The sequence below is a fragment of the Triticum dicoccoides genome, chromosome 6A, assembly GCF_002162155.2.
Source record: "Triticum dicoccoides isolate Atlit2015 ecotype Zavitan chromosome 6A, WEW_v2.0, whole genome shotgun sequence".
Classification (NCBI taxonomy): domain Eukaryota; kingdom Viridiplantae; phylum Streptophyta; class Magnoliopsida; order Poales; family Poaceae; genus Triticum; species Triticum dicoccoides.
Window position 1 is genome coordinate 31671620 of NC_041390.1, and position 21114 is coordinate 31692733.

The 21114-nt window shown below is 44.1% G+C and overlaps 2 protein-coding genes across 2 annotated transcripts; both read right to left on the reverse strand.

Annotated features, from left to right (window-relative positions):
• Window positions 1-1213: 1213 nt before the first annotated feature.
• On the reverse strand, window positions 1214-13150 carry LOC119315562. The gene is made up of 4 exons (XM_037590134.1): window positions 12862-13150; window positions 5577-6803; window positions 4913-5010; window positions 1214-1519 (listed from the first exon to the last, which is right to left on the reverse strand). The coding sequence occupies exons 1-3, from the start codon at window positions 13148-13150 to the stop codon at window positions 4958-4960; spliced, it is 1569 nt and encodes a 522-aa protein (XP_037446031.1). The 3' UTR covers window positions 1214-1519; window positions 4913-4957.
• A 340-nt stretch (window positions 13151-13490) lies between these two features.
• On the reverse strand, window positions 13491-18350 carry LOC119314304. Its single transcript, XM_037589037.1, has 3 exons — window positions 17185-18350; window positions 15507-15600; window positions 13491-13823 (listed from the first exon to the last, which is right to left on the reverse strand). Exons 1-2 carry the CDS (start codon window positions 18296-18298, stop codon window positions 15557-15559), a joined length of 1158 nt encoding a protein of 385 aa, XP_037444934.1. The 5' UTR covers window positions 18299-18350; the 3' UTR covers window positions 13491-13823; window positions 15507-15556.
• Window positions 18351-21114: the final 2764 nt, after the last annotated feature.

Sequence of the window (21114 nt, forward strand, 5' to 3'; positions counted from 1 at the left end):
CCGGTCTTCTCGAGCTTTGTCAAAGCGCGAAATGAGTTCACGCGAGATTGCCATCTTATGCTTAATGTTACCAATCGATCGTGAGCTCCAGCTTGTCAACTTGCGTGCTGTAGCTTGCAAGCGAAGCATCAGCCAGCGAAAGGGGTCAACGTCGTGTACAGACCTCCAAGCCGTGTCCTCCGTCGCGTGGAAGCCGTCCATGCGCAACCACAAGTCCTCGAAATGAAAACACCGAAGGGCAGCCGGGACCGAGGCACAGTCCAGAAATAGCGGGCTATGGTCCGAGATCACAAAAGCGAAGCGAAGGGTTGCAAGCAGCATGGGCTTCCTCCCAGTCATAAGTGCAGAGCACTCTGTCAAGATGCACAAGTGTTTGGAGGGGGGGCTGCTCGTTCGACCAGATATGCGGCCATTGAGATAGACCTCTTTCAACGCAAGATCATTGATCAGCCTCCGGAATCTGCCCATCATACGCCTATGAAGGTTGCCATTGTTTTTGTCTTCGTCGCGGTAGATTAGATTGAAATCCCCGCATAGCATCCAAGGTCCCTGGCAAGCGTGACATCCCCCTGGATTCCAAGGTCCCTGGCAAGCGTGACATCCCCCTGGCAAGCGCTCCGGATGTCACGCAGCTCCGGATGTCACGCAGCTCATGGAGGAATGCGATTATATCCTTGTCTTCCTACAGTCCATAAACCACCGTCAACCACCAAGGGGCAGCAGAGCCAGCGGAAACCTTGGCGGTGATCGCGTTCGTGGAGAACTCTAGGTCTGTGATGCTCACGGCCCTGCTCCTCCAGGCGAGGAGGATGCCGCCTCTCGGGCCAATCGCTGGCAGGTACACGTAGCCATCGAACTCTGAACCAAGTGTGTCCAGGATCACCGAGGAGCCAATCATGGCCATTTTTGTCTCCTGGAGACAAACAATGGTCGCATAGGTGGAGGCCAGCAGGGACCGAACAGCAAATCTCCGTGTGCGGGCGTTAAGGCCACGAACATTCCAAACGACAATCTTAAGGCCGTGATCCATATGCAACAAGATCGACAGTAAGAGAGTGGCCACTCAACAAGGTCTAAGTCTAGCTAGCATCGACGCTGCGCGTGGAGACGATCGGTCGGCAGGGAGCTCGCGGTCGACAAGCACGGCAAAAGAACTAAACACTCATTAGTAGAACCAGGCAAAAACAAACACACTAAATGGGACATCTGACCTAATATAACATGGAACACAATCAAAAGATAAAGTGAAAATATGAGAACACACAATATGCAAGCAAGATTAAATGAAAGGTACTAATTAATCGTAACAAGCTCATTATGTCTTCATGCCCAGTTGGCCAATTGACTACAGAAATTAGATATAAACCGGGTTGATCAAAATAAGCAACTAATTCCTACAAGTCCATTTCACAACTGACTAGTGCATCCTAAATAGAGGGCAAATTTTCCTTGTGGGGCGCAGCAAACAAGCCCCGTGACCCCTTCTGCATGTCAGCCACCAGAACGTAACTCTAGATACCTGCAGGGCAATGACTACATCAATCAAACTAAATTTGTATCATGCATTCATGGAAAAGCCGTTAAAGTTTTATACCATTCAGCTGATTTTGTATGACTCCGATTGCATATGCAACTAACAATGAGAGGTGCTGAGACAATACTTAAGGAAATGGCCTAAAACTAGAATAAGTGTCCACAAATCTGCACTTAACTGCAAGTAGAACGATAAACAGTGGTACAACATTTCACAAAGGCATGCTCTTCAAAATTTTGTTACAATAATTAGTTCAATAGGTATCACAATGATCCAAAATAAGCAGCAATGTGAAATAGCATTGTGATAAGCTCACATAAATGAAGTATGCTCAGGTATAGTTAGTTGTCAGCCACTGACGCGGAGGAAGAACATATAAATCAACTACGACCTGATGGATCCATAACCACAAAAAACATATAAGGCAATGTAGGAAGTGGTAAAATTATAACAAAAAAATGAAACAGGATGTATTTCATTCTGCTACCACTTAACATGACACCATTATAATCTATAACCGGGTAGGAAAGGAATTTTGAACAAAAGGGGGAAAGGTATTAAGTCATCAGTCATCTGAGGAGCTAGAGGGAGAAAAATCAGCACTACTGGAGGGGATTTGGGGAGTGCCAAGGAGGAGGTTGTTAGGAGCTAGGGTTCTGCCCGGTCTTGGCTGGAGGCTGTAGGGGAAGAAGGGAGAAGGGCGAGGGCTTGAGCGCGGCGGCCGGCGGCGAGGCGCCGTCCTTGCGCGTGGGGCGGCGGCGGAGACAGGAGGCGGCTAGGGTTTTAGGTTCCGGCTCCTCTGGGAGCCGGGCAATAGAGATAATCTTCTTATTGCTTAATTCCAAAAAGAGTCTTACAGCCTATATTTATAACCTAGATAAGTTGCATAAGAATTAACCTAAGATAACTTGTGGGCTAATATTGCCCGGTGGGCCTAAACCGGCCATAACACTTCTCCCCGCCTGCACAAACAGCTCGTCCTCGAGCTGTAAGGTGGGGAAGCGCTTTGCAGAACTCCTCGAGGCGATCAACCAGCGTCAAACACCTTCTCGACAGCTGGGGCGGCCAGGTCAGCGGCGACGGCGTCCTCCGGAATGTAGTCTGCAACCTCCAGGTAGAAGAGTCGTGGGCAGGCATGGCCAGGCGTGTAGGGCTCGTCGCAGTTGAAGCACAACCCTTGGCGGCGACGCTTGAGTAGCTCGGCTGAGGTGAGCCGGCGGAACGGGCGCGCCGCGGTCGCGGCGAGGGGTGCCGCAGAAGCCTGCGCAGGCCGACCCTGCGGGGAATCCGGCCCGGGTAGCGACCCGGCAGTCCGGGACGGTGATTCCTGCTGGATGGCCACCTCGCGGCGCTCGAATGCACGGGCGTAGTACATGGCGGTCTGAAGGTCTTGTGGCCCCTTCATCTCGACGTCCACGCGGATGTGGTCGGGAAGGCCGCCGACGAAGAGCTCCGCCCGCTGTAAGGCCATCACACCAGGCGCGTGGCATGCTAGTGCCTGGAAGCGGTCGGCGAAATCCTGCACCGTGGAGGTGAAAGGCAGGCGGCCCAACTCGGCCAAGCGGCTCCCGCATACCGGTGGTCCGAACCGAAGAAGACATAGCTCGCGGAAGCGATCCCACGGTGGCATGCCGCCCTCGTCCTGCTCGAGGGCGTAGTACCATGTCTGGGCGGCCCCGCGGAGATGGTAGGAAGCCAACCAAGTGCGCTCCGACGCGGGCGTGCGCTGTCCACGGAAGAACTGTCACACTGGTTGAGCCAGTTAAGCGGGTTGTCCGAACCGTCATACGTTGCGAAGTCGATCTTTGCGAACCGGGGCGGCTGCTGGTGTGGCGCGCCCTGGCCCACTGCCTCGGCGGTACGGAGGGCTGATGACAGAGCTTGGTCCAGGGTAGAAGGGCCAGCATAGTTCCCTATGGCGCCTGACACCTCGGGCTGCAACTGGAACCCTGACGGTGGCTGGGCCTCCGTCGAAGCCGACGGCGGCCCGTGGAGCCAGCCGGGAAGTGGCGACGGTGACGAAGGAAAGCGGACCTCCTGGATCGGAAGGCCGCTCGGCGAGGACCGGCCCAGGCTAGGGTTGGGCGGGGGCGGTGGTGGAACCTGCACCGTTGCCGCCGGAAGGGACGGCGCGGGCGGCGGGGCCCAAGTCGGCCACTGCGGTCCCTGGGTGGTGGCGGGCGGCGCGATTGGCGCCGCAAACGGCGTCGGCCACTGCGGCCAAGGCGGCGTCGAAGCCGCCGGTGGGGAAAACGCCGGGTAGCCGCCGCTGATGGCCGCCGGTACTGAGTACCATGGCAGCGCCTGCTGGCCCACGGGCGCGGCCGAATGAAGCGGTGGAGGCGGCCCGTACGGGCTCGCCAAGTAGAGGCGGATGCCCTGGACCGCGACGACCAGGTCGTTGAGCACGCCAGCCATAGCCTCCGGTGTGAACTGCGGCGGCGCTGGGGGAGGCGACGGTGGTGGTTGCTGGATGGGGGTTTGCGGCTGGCCCTGGCCCGGCATGCTACCGGGTGCGGTGGAGATCGGCGCCGATAGGGAGGCCGTGGCGCCCGGCGACGCAGCGGCGGCGTTGGTGGAATCGGTGGTAGCGGCGATGGGGGAGGTGTTGGGCAGCGACGGCTGTGGTGGTGGCTGGTTTGGAGGCGGTGAAGACATGGTCGAAACCCGGGTACCTGATACCAAGGTGTTAGGAGTTAGGGTTCTGCCCGGTCTTGGCCAGAGGCTGTAGGGGAAGGAAGGAGAGGGCCGAGGGCTTGAGCGCGGCGGCCGGCGGCGAGGCGCCGTCCTTGTGCGTGGGGCGGCGGCGGAGACAGGAGGCGGCTAGGGTTTTAGGGTTCCGGCTCCTCTGGGAGCCGGGCAATAGAGATAATCTTCTTATTGCTTAATTCCAAAAAGAGTCTTACAGCCTATATTTATAACCTAGATAACTTGCATAAGAATTAACCTAAGATAACTTGCATAAGAATTAACCTAAAATAACTTGTGGGCTAAGATTGCCCGGTGGGCCTAAACCGGCCATAACAGAGGTAAACTGAAAGCAAGGCAGATGGATCTAAGGGAGAGGCGGGCGAAGAGGATTTCCAGTGGAGGGGCTAAAACATCAGCAAATAAAAGAGAATGTAAGTGGGTGAAGGCATGAGGAAGAGAATGGAGACCTGTTGAGAAAGGGATGAGGAAGCAGGGCACGGAGAAAAGAAACACGACGCAGCCTGCCATGAAAGCATGATGGGAAGTGGCCAGGTGGGCAACAATTAAGCAAAAAAATGTTGAGAAAATCTTACAATCCTCTCTTGCAATTTAGTACTTGAGGAATTAATGGCAGTAAAAAGGGAAAAAATACATGGTTTTGAAAAAACAGTTCAGAACTTCAGATACCTTTACATACATTCAGGAGATAAGCTTTCCTGCTCAACCAGTACATCATACTAGCATATCTTGATCAGCTCCACCATGTCCACCAGCAATGCTTGTTTCTGCAATTATAAGAAGTCAAACAACCAATAACATTCTAATGGAAAGCTAGATAGATACAACATTAGGAATATATTTACATAACTAACAACTGTAATCTGGAAAAAAAACTCAGTTCTGATACAGCATTAGGAAGATATACAAAACCAAACAGCCAGTCAAATTAAGAGAATATTCACATGCAGTTGTTTTCACCATGACAAAAGCCTGCACCACAGCACTACCATATACAATTCTTGAATATGTCAAAAGGCAAACAGCGAAATTTAGTTCAATTGTTACATAACCAGTAACAGATGTAAATCCAGATCATAACCATCAAATAAAGCTACCACGCAAGCATCACAACAGAAGAACTGCAGAACTCTGGTTCAAAAAAAAAAAAGAACTGCAGAACTAATTCGCTATATGTTGAAGAGGTCATCAAGCAGCAAAAGAAACAAGTAATATGGCACTACTTAAAACTGTTAGCTTAACACAAAAGGATATGAACGGCAATATACCAGCAACTAATTGTCGAAAATCAACATGGATTTGTTAAAACCAGAGTTTGAAGACATGGTTTTACCTGCAGCATAGACACTTTCTAATGGATAATAGAAAGCATAGTTCTTTTCAGGAAGTTTACTGAACTGCAATGACTCAAGCTGGACCATGAAGATACCGGAAACTGTCCGCAAGAAAGCCACATTATTTTCCTCAGCATACGCTATCATCTGTATGTGATTTTTCTCCTCTAAATTCAGGGATAGTAGCCTGTCCAGTTCAATAGTTCTTCCCGGCACCCACGAAGCAACACCATCACAACCAGCATTCCTCTTCCATAATTGGGCGGTGAAGCCTTTCTTGCAGAGTAAACCCAGCCCGCCACCCTCTGCTCGCATAACTGTCATAAAGTCCACAAAATGACCATGGGCAAGCATAGACGGTACCTGTATCAAAGCTAGGCTCCGCCTACTCAAATCAACCTGAAGAATTACACTTGCACCAACGCAAGAGAGCAGCCAGTGAAGGGAATCCCCGACCAACACAGCCGGCATGTCTACATAACCCGCGACCGAGCGTTGGACTAGTGTTGAAATGAGATCACTCCATACACCAGTCTCCGAGGAGTAAATGCAGGCGACCACTTGTTTCTGTTGGTAGCTTACCAATACCACCTGGAAGTGGTGGGCGTCTCCAGCAGCCCGGAGCACCGCCACGTCCACCTGGGCTGCGTAGATGTCGAACGCCGGTGGCGCGACAAGCCTGTGCTGGTCGCGGGTGACTGGGTCCCACACCAGGAACCGGTTTCCCGATGAGCGGGCGACGAGCAGGAGTCCATGGCGGCAGCTGAGGATTCTGGCGCGGCTGTCGTACAGATGCAAGGAGAAGCGTCCGGCGGGGATACGATCGGGGGCCACCATGGTAGGCGTGTAGGTGAGGTCTGGAAGCTCGTCGCGGAAGAAACCAAGGAGGGGAGGGCTGCGGCAGTGGTGCCGGCGGTAGCGGCGGAGGAAGCCGCGGTCGGAGACGAGGCGGCGCCAGCGCTTGCAGACGGCGGAGGCGCGGGGGAGGGAGGACGGCTGCGGCGGGAGGCGGAGGAGGATCTCGGAGAGCAGATCCTCGTCTTCCAGAGGCGGGCGGGAGCGGGGGCGGTGGTGGAGGGCGGCCGCCATGGCGGTGGCGCTCATGGAGGCGGCGGCGGCGGCGGCGGAGTCTAGGGTGGGGTGCAGCCGCAATGGGGAAAGTGAAAGTGCAGATGCGGGAAAATGAATCTGCAGTGCGATTGAAGTTTTTTCTTTCGAAAAATGACCTTTTTAGAAAAACAAAAATCAGTTCTTTCATTCTAAACTATTTCCACTATGATTATTACGATCCCAGAGCCAAAACATCACACCCTTTGTTACGAAAAAAAATTATATGAGACCAAGTCTTACGGTTAGCAGATGAGACCCGTTTTGTGGATGACACGTGGCATTCACAAATTACAAAACATCTAATATCTCTCCCCCTGATTTAAAGTGGAGAGTGGAGGGTGCTTTGTAATTTGTGAATGCTACGTGTCATCTATCAAGATGTGGTCTTATAAAATTCTTTTTCCTTTATTATACTCTATTTAGGTAGATCTCGGTCAGCTGGCTTTTAGTTTTGTGGTTAGTCGATTTTCTGGCCGTTGGATTGTGCTTTAGGATTTATGTAGTTTTTTTTCTTTTTCATCACATTTTGCTTCTTTTTTCAGACAATTGTCACGCTTTGCTGATGTATTAGGTTGTTTGGATTCGACTGACTTTGAGTCAGTCGATTTTCTTCTTGGGCTGGATTTTGGTGTGCATGCTTTTTACCCTGGGTTGCTTTTTTTTTCTGTGTATGTACGCTTTTACTTTTGAGTTGAGTTTTTTTTCTTTACATATGTTTTTGGATGTTGAGTGTGTGTAAATGTTTTCTTTGTATGATAATACGTGTCTCATTTGTATCTTAAAGATTAAAGTACAAGTTACGTAATAATCGACATGACAAGACAAAAAAGATAGCAGAACATTTCTGAACTTGACACCAACACCCGTCACTTGCCTTCGGCACCACCACAGCAGCCGCCGAAGAAAAGAATGAAAGATCACCTCCCCACCCGAGCTCGACGCGGCTCCATCGCTGATATGCAGCTTTACGGACCTTCAAGGTGGCTCATCAAAAGTGAAGTCATTGCCGTTGAACGAATTAGACCGGGACAACACCGCAGACACGCCATCAAACTCCAGATCTAGCACTCCACCACGACTAAGACGCCGAAGGAGGAAACCATACCTGCCATCCATGAACCACGAACTCAGCACACGTTCCGTTTTTCAGATGTCGTCGATGCAGATCATAATCTACATCCGCTCCTGGACTACCTCCCAAGCTCCGCGCCGACGCTGGAGCAAACGCCATCACAACGGCGGAGCCCGAGGACACAGGTCCACCACGAGGATGCCGCCGCCACGCCATCCTTACTTGAACATACTGGTTTCCAAATCCATCTCCAACCATAGGGCCGATGACCTCGTCGGGGAAGGATCCAAAGAATCTTTATTTAACACAGTCATCATGGCCACGAAGCCAAGACGATGAACAGTCTAAAACCTAAACTACGAGGGAGTAAAATCGATCCACACACGTGGATCCGGTGACCCCCCTCACCACAGACGACCGATGTCGTCAGCGGAGGGGAGCCACCGGAGGACGGCGCTAGAAAATTGGCGCCCCCTGGCAGCGGCTAGGGTTGGAGCCGACAGGGACGAGAGGAATGGCGCTCGGTTCCGTTAACTCTTGTGCGTGCAATAAGTGTGTGTGAATGTATGCATGCAAGTAACACCTGTACAAATTACATTAGAGTACGAAAAATTCACTCTTATATATTTATTCTATAGATTATAAAAAGTGCATCTTTTGTGCTAATTGTATGAAAAATTTTAATTTTTTTATTTTCTTTATTCTTTAAGGGTAATAACAATGCTAATTGTGTTATGCTATTTTTTGGCTAATTAAATATATTTTTATTATTATGTGTATGTATGCATATATTTTTTATTATTATGTGTATGTATGCATTAAAGTACTTCCTCTGTCCAAAAATATTTGTCATCAAAATGAATGAAAAGAGATGTATTTAGAACTAAAATACGTCTAGATATATCCTCTTTTATCCATTTTGATGACAAGTACTTTCGGACAAAGGGAGTACTATACAATATTTGTGTAAATTATATTAGACTACTAAAGTTACATTATTATATGTGTATTCACTGCATATTACAAAAAGTGCACTTTCACTGCAAAGCTACGTGCAAGTTCTTTTATCTTTCTTCTTAAGAGTAATACCAATGTCACTAAGTTACTCTCTCTTAAAAAACTTTATTTTTTTATAATGTTTAGTTTTTAATTCATTTCTTGTTTTTAAGGATGATACCAATGCCACTAATTTGTTTCTTGTTTAAAAACTTTGTTTTTATGAAAAATTCACTATTATATATTTATTCTTACAAAACTAAAAAGGTACAATTTATGTGTAAATTGTATCATTATTATTTTTATTTTCTTTCTTCTTAAAGGGTGGTACCAATGCCACTATACTTGATTTCTTCTTAGAAAAAATATTTTTTTGTGTTTGTAAGTAAGTATACATGCAAATATGATATACCACGTGTGTAAATTATAATAGAGAGCAAAAATTGCACTGTGTATACTTATTTTTTGCATATTATGATAGTGCAATTTCAAGGCATATTTGTGTGCAAGTTATTTTTTTCATTTTCTTTCTTCTTAAAGAGTTTCATTCTTACATAGAAAACTTGATTATTTAGTTTTAGTTTTTTTTTCTTAAAGGGTTTCACTATTCCATAGAAAAATTCATTATTTTGTTTTTGTTTTAGTTTTTTATTTTCTTTCTTCTTAAAGGGTTTCATTCTTCCATAGAAAACTTCATTATTTTGTTTTTCTTTTTTCTTTTTTCTTTTGCTTTTGCTTAAAAAGTATCAATCTTCCGTAGAAAATTTCATTATTTTGTTTCTTATTTTAATTTTCTTTTTTAAAGGGTTTTATTCTTCCCTTGAAAATTCATTATTTTGTTTTCATTTTAATTTTCATTTTATTTAATTTTATCTATTTAACTATAATACCAATATCATTCCACTATTGTATGGTTATTCTTTCATATTTTAAAAAGGGCAACTTCTGTGTAAAATATGTGCAATTTTTTTTGCCAAACCCTTTTGTGTAAATTCGTGCAAGTTTTGTCAATATTTGATTTTTTTTATTTTTATTTTTAATGATAATACTGATTCTACTGAATTATTCCTTCTTAGGAAACTTTTTCTTGCGAAACTTTCACCATTATATACTTATTATTACATATTATAAAAAATGCAATTTGTATGCAAATCTTGTCATTATTTGATTTATATGCTTTTAAGGTAAGACAAATGCCGCTATTTTTATTCATATATTTTATAAGGTGACAGCAGCACAACTATTACAGTTTGAGGTGACCGCCTCTTTTTCTAGTTTTGGTTATCGGGTTTACAAGTCATAGTGATTTAAATCATGCTAGTTAAAACCGGTAGCCGGTCTCATAGTTTGCCATACTATTTTAGCCAAACTTGCCTTAGGTTAGGTGCTTAAATTGTTAGCCACACTTTGGCTTGCCTTTTGGGAAATTTTCCAGATATTTTTTGTGTATGACATGTGGGCCTTATTTTCCACAACAAGAATCTTACTGAGTAAAATAGTGTGGAAAAAGTATCAATCTTCCATAGAACTGGTATGCCTAGTCCATACTTACAAGCCTAAGATAGTCTCCGTCTAAGAAACGTTGCAAAGCAATTGGTATGTCAATAAATTGCGATAGAGGCTAGGCCTAAAAAAATATACTCCCTCTGAAAATAAATATAAGAGTGTTTAGATTACTAAAATAGTGATCTAGACGCTCTTATATTTCTTTACGGATGGAGTATTGTGCAAGCCGACCATGAAAAAGGTGGGGAAATAAAGAAGCTTGTCGTTGGCCCTAGGTATATCGATGTTTTGATCCGACTCAATCCCTATGGCCCTCGATGTTGGGGTACTTTTGTTTATAGTGAACATAATTAAATCTCATGAAAGGCATCATATGTGGGAACCGTTGAAATGAATCAAAGATGGGGAAAATGCCCCTTGGCTTGCGATTGCAGATTTCAATAAGACTATGTGGCAAACAGAACACTTTTCTACAACAAAGACATTGGAGTGGAACATGGCCAATTTGAGAAACATTTTTTTAACTTCATGAATTTTTGTCTAACACAAACTCCTTGCACTCCATCTGATCGTGCGGATCCAATCATCACGCGTGACCAGACAGAATAGTGTTGCTGCAAGCAGGCCCAGACCATGTACAACTTGAAGGTGATGTAGGTTTGTGTGTACGACTTGCTTGCGCTTGCATGTGCTGCTTGCCGCTATCGGCGACGCTGCCATATTGCCCATAATGTGAGGAGAAGGGTCCGGCCACAATGTTGTCGCCGCATGGGACGTGAAAACACTGGATATGCAGATTACCGTAGCTCCAGCTACATCTCCCTTTAATATGCAGATTACTGTAGCTCCAGCTACATCTCCCTTTAATATGCAGATTACCAGCTCAAGCTACATCACATCCACCTTTAATACTACTCCCTCCGTTTCAAATTACTCGTCGCAGAAATGGATGTATCTAGAACTAAAATACATCTAGATACATCCATACCTGCGGCGAGTAATTCGGAACAGAGGAAGTAGTAGAGATGTACTGATTATCCAACACACCCTCTCGGGGCAACTAATCTATAGGTGCGCCTGCGGGAGGGGCTTTCAGCAGGCAGTCTCCATGGCACGGGAGCGCTCTAGCACCGCCACGCGTCGCGCATGGACACTTCCCTTTTTGGGGGCGGGTTTTATTGTTTTATGGGGGTTTGATTTTTCTCATTTATTTTTTGTTTTATGTTTGATAGGAGTGTGTGCTTTCGTGTCAAAAACAATTATGCTTTTGCCGGCCCTAAAAAAGGGTAATGCTTTTGTGCTCCCTCAAAAATGGGCATAGATGTGCTTCCGTGTAAAGCACGGTAGCGCTTCTGTTCTTCTCAATTATGAAGCATAGATGTGCTTTCAAGTTTTGATTGTGTGCTTTCTCAAAAGGGAAGCGTAGGTGTGCTTTTTAAGTGAAAGCCCAATTATGCTTCTTCAAAAGTGAAATATGATTTTGTACTTTCTCATAATTAGAGAATAGATGTGCTTCCGCGTAACGCACACTAGCGCTTCTATTCTTCTCAATTGTGAAGCATAGATGTGCTTCCAAGTTCTGATTTTGTGCTTCCTCAAAAGGGAAGCATAAGTGTGCTTTCGCGTGAAGCATACTTGTGCTTTTCAAGTGAAAGCCCGATTATACTTCTCCAAAAGTAAAGCACAGTTAGTAAAGTTTTTGAAGTATGAGTTAGTATAGTTTTGAAGCACTGGTTAATGCAGTTTTAGAGCACATATTTCATTCGAAAAAATTTATCGAAACCTATTTGCTTTCAAAAATCTTCGCGTGGGAAACGCCACTATAAAATTGGTCCATAATTTGGACGACGGCTCGATAGATAAAACCTTCTAAAAATAAAACTACAGAAAAAAAATCACTAACAAACCCGCCCGTGCCTCCATACGTCAAAAGAAATCTCATTAAAACTTCCAGTTACGACAAATGTGCACATGAAGTGCAACACTTATCACCACCTGAGGTGGGAGTGACCTTTGCAAGAGGTCCTCCTAAAATAGCGATTTCACTTTCATTTACCATCTCACCAAACCAGTTGCCAGCTAGTACCTTGTTGTGACATGTGTCACTTCAAATTAATGCCCTGGTGCCAGCTACATTGAGTATCCTTACCTAACGAGTTGACAGCTGTCTAGTCCTGACATGACCGTTTCAAATTAAATGACCTAGTGCGAGCTACATTTACCATCCTTACTGAATCTACTGTCATCTACCTCGTCCTGACATGTATTGTTTTAAATTAATGTCCTGGTGTCAACTACATTTACCACCATTCAAATTAATATATGGTGCCAACTATATTTACCATCCCCACGGAGGCAGTTGCCAACTAAACCTCGTCCTGACATGAGTTGTTTCAAAATCATGTTGTAACGTGAGCTACATTTACCATCCCACTGAACCAGTTGCCAACTACCAAAAAATAACCATCTTTGTGCTTATAGTCATCGCTAGGTGGTCTATGGATCTGGATATAATTTTTATTATTTTTGGTGTTCGTTAGCATATGCCATAGATTGAAAATGAATAGATCAGAAGTTTTCTTGAAAAAAAGAGACTTTACATATGCCATTTTCAATTGATGTCCTTGTGCCAGTTACATTTACCGTCCCCACCAAACCAGTTGTCAGCCGGGCCGAACATTTGACACAAGGTGGCACCGGCGTGAAACACGTGTATCTTCTCACCACCCATACATCACGCACCCATACAAGGGACAAGGGCTGAATCCCAACACTATCCGTCACAACTTCGAACTCCACAGCAGCTCCCTCTCCTTTTCCCTTCTCTTCCCATAGCTTGTGCGCCCAAGGACAGGAGCTCATGGAGGTGAGGAACAGGGTGACCGCCATTGCCGCCCTGTGCGTGCTCCTCGTCATGTCAAAAGGTTGAGTGCGTCAAGAGGTGGGGCCATGTTTAACGCCCAGCAACCTGCAAAATAAGGAGCTGAATAGCCTGCAAGATGTTGAACGGCTGTGATTGACGAACCAATCAATAAAATGTGTTCCGCGCGTCGGCGCATCACTTGTGTGAAATTTTGCAAATCTCAAAGTGGCATGTTCACCTCAAGAGGTTAACACATAAAAGAACTCAAACATTAGCAATCTCATACAAGCCTCCCTGAATCCTGGTGAAAGCAAGCAACTCAACTTTGATTAGTCAGAACCAGATAAAAACAAACACACAAAGTGGGACATAAGCAGAAATTTGACGCGGGATTCTCCCCGCCAGATGCAACATGGAAAATCAATCACAAGAAACTTTTTAAATACAAACACACGGAATGCAAGCAAGCAAGATCAACTGAAAGGTACTGATTAATACAAGCAAATCTGATGTCTCCATGTCACTTGGCCAATTGACTGCGTTCGATAACAAGACGGGTTTGAGCAAAATAAGTGATTCATTCCTATGACTTCACTTCACAGCTGACCACTGCATCCCTACATAAAGGGTAAATTTCCGTGTGCATCCCATCAAACGAGCCACTTCTGCATCTCAGCCACCAAAACGTAACTCTGATACCTGCAGGGCAATTATGACATCAGTCGAACCAATTTTAATACATGGAAAAGCCATCAAATTTATATCTGCGACTCTCTATGACTCAAGCAATAAACATTAGCTTCACCATTGTGCAGATCGCCAAAGTTGAATCATCACAGCATTATTAGACAAAACCAAAATCACAAACAGAGGCTAAAATATTAGTTATTGGCTATATCTGGTCCTAATAGAGGCTAAAATATCAGTGGGCATACAACGGGTTCATGGAGTAGGAAATAAGAAAAACCTCACAGGCATTCTTCTTATAAATGCCAAAAAAGCTAGCTAGTCACTAGTGGATGAATCTAATCAAATTCATGCAGTAGAAGTGTCGAGTAAGGGATCATGCATCTCTTATTGACGAATAGACGTCCTTCGGTCCAAAATAGATGGTCATTTTTTTTAACTTAGCACAGCATTAAAAACAATACTTTGGCTACTATTAGTGACAATATGTACTTGTCTTAGATTTGTCTAGATACGGGATGTAAACACATTTTAGTGTTAGATATATCCATATCTAGACAAATCTAAGACTAGTAATATGGACCGGAGGGAGTAGTAAAAAGTGCAATTCGTGATGAAAGCAGTATTCATGATGAATCCAGTCATGCCATTTCGATCATGTGTTTAATATAAAGTGTTAAACATCTACTGTGATCAAATTGAAGAACTAAACTTAGAGAAAGCATAGCTGCATATATAGTTTGGATTTTGGACCAAACAAAGGCCAATTACATGTGCAAGTTTGACTGACAATGAGAGATATGCTGAGACAATTTTTAAGCAAACTGCCTAAAACTAGACTACTTGTCCATAAAACTGTAATAACTTAACTGCAAGCAAAACGATGAATAGTAGTACAACAATTCACGAAGGCATGGTCTTCAAAAATTGTCACAATTATCAGTTCAAAATAATCAGCAACGTGAAATGGCATAGCTATAAGCCCATATAAATAAAGGAAGCATGGAACAAATGCTCAGGTATCATTAGTTAGCAGTCACTTAACAGGGGAAAACGTATAAATTACACTGCGACCTGATAGATCCATAACAGCAAAAAACAAAACAAAACAAATCCATGAAGCAAGAAAGAGGATGTATTTTATTCTGCTACCACCTAACATGACAACATTATCATCTTGATCGAGTTGGAACAAACTTCTGCGCAAAAGGGGGAAGAGTTCAAGTCATCGGTCATCTAGGGAGCTAGAGGAGAAGAACCTGCACTAGCAGAGGGAACTTGGAGAGTACCAATGAGGTGGCAAACTGAAAGAAAGGCAGCTGAATAGAAGGGAAAGGCAAGCGAAAGAGCACCTCCAGTGGAGGAGTTTAAAGCATCAGCTGATAAAAGATGGCGTAGGTGGGTTAGGGCATGAGGAAAAGAATGGAGAGACGCTGGCGAAGGGATGAGGAAGCAGTGTCTGGAGATAAGAAACAAGATGTAGCCTGCCATGAAGGAAGCATGACAGGAGGTGGCCAGGTGGGCAACAGTTAAGCAAAGGGTTGTCGAGAAAATCTTAAGAGCCCTCTCTTGCGATTCCGTTTTTGTGGAATGGATTGTAGAGAAAATATCAGAGCCCTCACTTACAATTTAGTACTTGAGGAATGGCAGTACAAAGGAAAGAAGTACAATTTTTTGAAAGAACAGTTCATATACCTCAACATAAATTTAGAAGATAAGCTTGCCTGCTCAACCAGTACATCATACTAGCTTATCTTGATCAGCTCCATGGCACCACCAATGCTTGCTTCTGCAATCATAAAAAGTCAAACAACCAATAACATTCAATTGGAAAGCTAAATAGATACAAGGTAGAATCAACAAGATATTTAGATAACTCACAGCTGTAATTTGGGGAAAATAACTCAGTTCTGACAACATTAGGAACCGTAAAGAAAATAACACAGCCTATCAAATTTAAATATTACGAAACAGTACATTATGATTAATATTGTGAAAATGAAGGACACACGCACTCAGGCTATTAGCCGATCAGAATAGACATGTTATCCAGAATTAATAAAATTGTTATACACCATATCAGAAACAGTAAAACATGCTCATACCAATAAATCATAGCAACCAACATGATCCTGACTATAAGAAGAGATTATCTTTAAAATATATTTAGCCTGAGAAATGAAATGAAAACATTTTTTGAGCTTCATTGGTACAAACGGACTTGCCACTCGCAGCAGGAATCTCCAACAAGAGATGAGATGAACAATTATGCATTCATTTACAACAAATTCATCATTATCAATTCAAGAATATTAGCCCAATAACAATATCAAATGAACAAATATAACTAGATTTAAAAGTCCAGATATACTTATTGAGCACTATTTGATATTTCAGTTGGTTCAAACTAATTTTTCATGCAGTTGTTTCAACATAAGAAAAAACAATAACCCAGAACTAATGCTACCAGTATACAATTCCTGAATATGTCAACAGGTAGCAATAGTGAAATCTAGTTCAGTAATTACAGCACTTGGAGCACTTACGAAACCTTTTATCCCAAACAAGTTGGGGTAGGCTAGATATGAAACCCTTTCACGAGGACTTCCCAGGAGGTCACCCATCCTAGTACTACTCTCGCCCAAATGGGTTTCATACCCAAAAGACTGGCTAGTTTTTACGTTGGCTCGCCAAGCCTATCACAACCCTTAGATATGAAACCCTTTCACGAGGACTTCCTAGGAGGTCACCCATCCTAGTACTATTCTCGCTCAAATGGGTTTCATACCTATGGGACTGGCTAGTTTTTACGTTGGCTCGCCAAGCCTATCACAACCCTCCTCCTTTACCCGGGCTTGGGACCGGCTATGCCTAGAAGACATAGGCGGAGTTTAGTTCAGTAATTACAGGAAGAAAAAAAATCCAGTCTTCGTGTTCATCATATTACTGAATAGATATTCACATAATAAACTGATAAAGACAGTTTGCTACCTCTGACTTGAACCAGATAGTTCAACAAATACCAATATGTGATAATGTGAAATTGCAAGCTACATATTTGTTGACAAACAACATAATGATGAACTGGTGACGTCAAAAGCATAAAGGACACTAGCAGATTAGCAACCAGTAACATATGTGAATCCAGACCAGAACCATCAAATAAATCTACCACACAAGCATCAGAATAGAAACACTACATAACAAATTTGCTATATGTTGAACAGGTCGTCAAGCAGCAAAAGAAACACTTAATATGACACTACCTAAAATTGTTAGCTTATAATTAACAAAAGGATGTGAAAGGCCATCAACCAATTATTGAAAATAGACATGATTTTGTTATAACCAGAATTTGATGACATGTTATTACCTGGAGCATAGACACTTTCGAATGGATAACAGACAACAGCGTTGTTGTTTTCAGGAAGTTTACTGAACCGCAATGACTCAAGCTGGACCATGAAGATACCAGCAATCGTACGCATGAAAGCCACATTATTTTCCTCGGCGTAAGCTAGCATCCATATGTTGCTTGTCTTATCTGAATTCAGGGGAAGTAGCTTGTCCAGTTCAATAGTTTGTCCCAGCACCCATGAAGCAACACCATCACAGTCGGTATTCCTCTTCCATAACTCGGCCGTGAATTCTGACAGAGAGAGTATGCCCAAACCGCCACCCTCTGCTCGCATAACCATCAAGTCTTGACCTTCGGCAAACATATTCGTCGGCACCCGTATCGCAGCTAGACTCTGGCTATCCAAATCAACTTCAAGAATTACACTTATATTGTCCCCAGGGAGCAGCCAGCAAAGGGAATCCCCGGCCAGCACAGCGGGCATGCCTTCATAATCCATGGCCTTGCCTGGAACCGGCGTTGAGATAAGATCACTCCATCCACCGGTCTCCGACAAGTAAATGGAGACGATCGCCTGTTCATCTTCCTGTTTGTAGCTCACCAATACCACCCGGAAGTGGTGGGCGTCGCCGGCAACACGAAGCACCGCCCCGTCCATCGGGGTACTTTTCATGTCGAACCCAAGGGGAGCGGCAATGTGGTGCTGGTCGCCATTGACGGGGTCCCACACCAGGACCTGGTTCCGCGACGAGTGGGAGATGAGCACGAGGCCGTGGCGGCAGCTGAGGAGATGGAAGTGGTAGCCGGCGTCGTGGAGATGCACGGAGAAGCGGTCGGCGGGAACAAGATCGGGGGCCTCCATGGCAGGCGTGTAGGAGATACCTCGCAGGTCGTTGCGGAAGAAACCGAGGAGGGGAGGGCTGCGGTGGTGGTGTCGGCGGTAGCGGCGGAGGAAGCCGCGGTCGGAGACGAGGCGGCGCCAGCGCTTGCAGACGGCGGAGGCGCGGGGGAGGGAGGACGGCTGCGGCGGGAGGCGGAGGAGGATCTCGAGGAGCAGATCCTCGTCTTCCAGCGGCGAGCGGGGGCGGTGGTGGAGGGTGGCCGACATCTCGCCGTCCTGCGTGCTCATGGGGGGAGGCGGCGGCGGCGGCGGAGTCTAGGGTGGGGCGCAGCCGCAATGGGGAAAGTGAAAGTGCAGATGTGGGATTGAAGCCCCAAAACTATATTTTTTATTTTTAGAAAAAACAAAAAAAATGAAGCTGCAGTGTTTTTTTTTCAGGGAAAACTTTGAGAGCTTTATTATATTAGATTAGATAAAAGCGTTCTCTGCACTGCAGTGTGATCAACTTCTGATATATTCATCTTCAATCATGCAACAAATAGTAAAAATAATAAAAATTACATTCAGACCTGTAGACCACATAGCAATGAGTACAAGTATTGAAACGAGCCGAAGGCTCGCTGCCATCATCATCCCTTCCTTGCCGGAGCCGGACAAAACTTGTTGCAGTAGACAGTCAGAAAGTCGCCGTGCTAAGGCTTTATAGGACTAGCGCACCAGAACAGCAATCACCGACGATAAAGAGTAGCGTAGATATAGGCATGCGCTAGTTGTGGCTAAGTGAGGCTCTCGCCGTGGGGCTTGCTCATGGCCGAGCGCGGGAGCCACGTCAGTGGCCCTGGGTCTTTTCTACAGCGATGACGACCATGGAAGCTGCATGGCCAGTTCCATCTATGGGCCTTGGGATCGACAGTGTGTAGGCCCAGCTGACCTGCCACGGGGTAGTTTCTCGACGATGTTGCAGATTCCTAATGGCGATGCCCTTTTGTGGTGGTCGAATCCGATTAGATCGACGAACGTCTTGGTCACGTGTTTGATTTGAGAGGATTCCTCCTTCAGATCTAACAGTGGTGACACCGACCGACGGTTCATGCTAGCGAAGTTGTGGGATGCAGCCAGAAGGCTACACGATTGGTTTTGGCGGCTCTCACTTCAGCCAGTTAGCTTTCGTTGCTGCGATGCAATCCATGGACAATGGCTTGATGCAGATGATATGGTGCTGCAGTGACGATGGTGGGATTTCTAAACCAACCCATTCGTTGGGATCAAGGAAAAATGGTGGTGACGACACATGATTAACTTCAATTTGGTGGTGCTCCTCGTCTACCCAGTCTCGAGCTCCGGGGTGAAAATCAATGGTCTGACTCAAGTGGGTTATACCTGACAATGACGATATTTTTTTGTCGTGATCTTGTTGAAGGCATTGCTCGAATATGCTCAGACTTGTTTTTCGGGGTGAAAACCTAGAATCCGACCTTTGGTGGTTGGATCCGGCGACGATGACGCTTGAGCGTCGTTCCCTTACGAAAGGCGTTGCTGTTGAAGAATGTTGTTATCCTGTGGTGTCAAGAAATGGTTGGTGCATAGATGGTCGTTGTTGTAATTTGTCGATCGTTGATTTGATCGCTTCGGGTCATTTTCTTTTCTTTCTTGCAAAGACATAACTTTCGTCTTGTATGATTTTGCTATTTGCCGTCATGTTTAGGTATGTGTGTGTTCGTATTGGATGTATGCATCCTAATTATGCAGAGACCGGGTGTGTATTCATTATGTTTGTATTCACTTAATGCTTCATCTTGAGTCAATAAAATCCACCTTTTGTCGAAAATAATAATATGATTATATAATATAAAATGGCATACTAATTATATGAACATAGTAAAATAATAAGAATATGTTCATAAATTATGATAAATTTGTATGTATATTTTTAGATCCTAATAGCTGGTGAACGTTCACCGTAAGAGGCGACATTTGCGAACGTTTTTGCTGGCAGATTCTTCACAGACTAATAGTTTCTGGCGTGTAGAAACTGCCATCATTTGACCTCGGGTCGCAAGTAAAACTGCCAGCAAAATGCGTTTGTTTGCTAGCTATCCGCCTTCCAGCGAACATTCAGCCAGATAGCATTACCAATAAATTTTTATCTGCACATTTGCACTCATGAGCACTACCTTAGCAACATTCCTTCATGTGAGTTTGATTATAAACTATAAGACTTAAAATTATTTACTATAAATCGAATCATCTGTGAAAATTATAATAAAATCAAGACATATATGCTAAGTTGGCTAAGAAAAACAAACTACAATAAAAATGTATGAACATTTAAATTAATTTTGTCATATATATCCTTTAGTATAAAGACGCAGGCGTTTTGCAAGATTTATCTTTAACCAAGAAATAAGCTTCAATTCTTTTTTAAGAAAACTACATATATAATTGTATTCTTATTTAGCACTCAGTGTCTATAATTATAGTTAGAAACCAATATTTTAATCATGCCACCTCCAATTTTATTAGGACTATTTGATTTCCCTTTTGCACTCTTGTAGTTTGTAGTAGTGTGTTGCCCATTAAAAAAGGTGATATTTTCCCCCATTGTGGCATTTTATTTGTTATTTGTGTACTTCGGTACTGATGCTTGGTATTTAACTTTAATAATATATGATTTTGTGCATCATAATGATGTAGAGGACGGAAGTTTATCCTCCTTTTTCTAAAAAAAGTGATAATATGAAACAAACCTATTGGATACTTCTTATCTTAAATTGCTCGATACCTCACTTTGCATAACATAATTTATTTTGTGTTCCTTGGTTGTAATACATAGTGTTACTATTCATTACCCAGGGTGCAGAATAAGTTATTCTTCACCCGAGGTAATCTTACGATCATTTCATAATTAAATTACGTGTTGAATTCAAATAGTTACATTTCTATTGATTCACTACGTAAAATTTGACATAAGAAAATAAAAATATAGGTCATAAAATAAGAAAAATTGCAGTTTATGTGTATTTTAGACTATATTTTTACGTTTCTAATTTTACATAACATAAAATATTTTTTATGGTGATTATATATTTTCTTATGGTCCCTTT